Raw genomic sequence first — 1,981 nt, 5'->3', positions numbered from 1 at the left:
TCTTATAATTTTGGCCCACCTAATGTGTGAAAATTAGCATTTTCCTGATTACTAGCATTTTTTCATATGTTTATTATCTTTTTTCCCCTGTAAATTGCCTATTCATACCATTTCCAAATGTTTTTGGTCTTTTTCCTCACTCCATTGGAAGCACATTGTTAGACATTTTCTCCAGTCTGTAACTTTCCTTTTAAACGTATACATCCTTTACCTTACAGAAACTTTATATTTTTAGGCATTAAATTTCACACCCCTAGGAAACTACTAAAGGCACTAACAGAAGAAAAACTTCCATGAACTGAAGAAAGACTTGATTTTTTTAGTTTAAAAGTGCAAAGTGGATGCCAAGCAGGAATTTTTTTCCCAAAGACTCAAGATCAACATAGACCAGCTCGCGCCCACTGTCTGAACCGGGCGGGTAACTGCCCTGTAACAACGGAAAGTCCTTTGTTAGTCTGTGGTCTGACTTCGGTTGCAATCTTGACAGCAGCAGTGATCGCTGGACGAAGAGTAAGTACCTCGAGTGATTGGGCAAAATGGCAAATATCAAAATCTTCGGGGGCAGCTCCCATCAGGACCTATCCCAGAAAATTGCCTACCGCCTGGGCCTGGAGCTAGGCAAGGTGGTGACCAAGAAATTCAGCAACCAGGAGACCTGCGTGGAAATTGGCGAGAGTGTGCAAGGAGAGGATGTCTACATAGTGCAGAGTGGTTGTGGCGAAATCAATGACAGTCTAATGGAGCTTTTGATCATGATCGATGCCTGCAAGATTGCTTCAGCCAGCCGGGTTACTGCGGTCATCCCATGCTTCCCTTATGCCCGGCAGGATAAGAAGGATAAGAGCCGGGCCCCAATATCCGCCAAACTTGTTGCAAATATGCTGTCTGTAGCAGGTGCAGATCATATCATCACCATGGACTTACATGCTTCTCAAATTCAGGGGTTTTTTGATATCCCCGTAGACAATCTCTATGCGGAGCCAGCTGTCCTGAAATGGATAAGGGAGAATATCTCTGAGTGGAGGAACTGCACTGTTGTCTCACCAGACGCTGGTGGAGCTAAGAGAGCGACCTCCATTGCACACAGGTTGCATGTGGCCTTTGCCTTGATTCACAAAGAACGGAAGAAGGCCAATGAAGTGGACCGTATGGTGCTAGTGGGGGATGTGAAGGATCGTGTGGCCATCCTTGTGGATGACATGGCTGATACTTGTGGTACAATCTGTCATGCAGCTGACAAACTTCTCTCCGCTGGAGCCGCCAGAGTTTACGCGATCTTGACTCACGGAATCTTTTCTGGCCCGGCCCTTGCTCGCATCAACAGTGCGTGCTTTGAAGCGGTGGTGGTCACCAATACCATACCTCAGGAGGATAAGATGAAACATTGCTCTAAGATACAGGCGATCGACATCTCCATGATCCTTGCGGAAGCCATCAAGAGAACTCACAACGGAGAATCTGTTTCTTACCTATTCAGCCATGTCCCTTTGTAATAGAATAACTTTAGGTTATTCTATTTTAAATTAAGATAAAATAGAAATAAAAATATGCCTTGCCCCTTGTTCTTTCTTGGTATTTGATGAAAAGTTCAGTAGAAGACCCAGCTGGCTCTGCCGCTACTTTTCGAATCTCACCTCAGGTATATTAGAGTTTATTTTATTTTATTTTTAAATTTTTAATGTTTTATTTTTGAGAGGTTGAGAGAGAGAGACAGAGACAGAGCGCAAGTGGGGGAGTTGCAGAGAGAGACAAAGACACAGAATCCTAAGCAGACTCCAGGCTCTGAGCTGTCAGCACAGAGCCAGATGTGGGGCTCGAACTCACCAATCCTGAGATCCTGACCTGAGTGAAGTCCCACACTTAAGTGACTGAGCCACCGAGGCCCCCTATTAGAGTTTATTTTAAATTGAGGAAGGACAGATTGAGAATAAGTGCTGGGATTTTCTCTCTGGGTTGTCTCATTCTGGCTTCATTGATTATT

The 1,981-nt window shown here is 44.4% G+C and overlaps 1 protein-coding gene across 1 annotated transcript; it reads left to right on the top strand.

Moving 5' to 3' along the window:
* Window positions 1–403: 403 nt before the first annotated feature.
* On the top strand, window positions 404–1,562 carry PRPS1L1 (phosphoribosyl pyrophosphate synthetase 1 like 1). Its single transcript, XM_042927593.1, has one exon. The coding sequence runs from the start codon at window positions 537–539 to the stop codon at window positions 1,491–1,493; it is 957 nt and encodes a 318-aa protein (XP_042783527.1). The 5' UTR covers window positions 404–536; the 3' UTR covers window positions 1,494–1,562.
* The last annotated feature ends 419 nt before the right edge of the window (window positions 1,563–1,981 follow it).

Source organism: Panthera leo, chromosome A2 (assembly GCF_018350215.1).
Source record: "Panthera leo isolate Ple1 chromosome A2, P.leo_Ple1_pat1.1, whole genome shotgun sequence".
Taxonomy (NCBI): domain Eukaryota; kingdom Metazoa; phylum Chordata; class Mammalia; order Carnivora; family Felidae; genus Panthera; species Panthera leo.
Note: the sequence above shows the minus strand (reverse complement) of the source record. Positions and strands in the feature narration are given on the sequence as shown.

Bases quoted from the DNA above. Each gene is read 5' to 3' on its own strand.
- PRPS1L1 (XM_042927593.1), top strand. From the start codon at position 537: ATGGCAAATATCAAAATCTTCGGGGGCAGCTCCCATCAGGACCTATCC.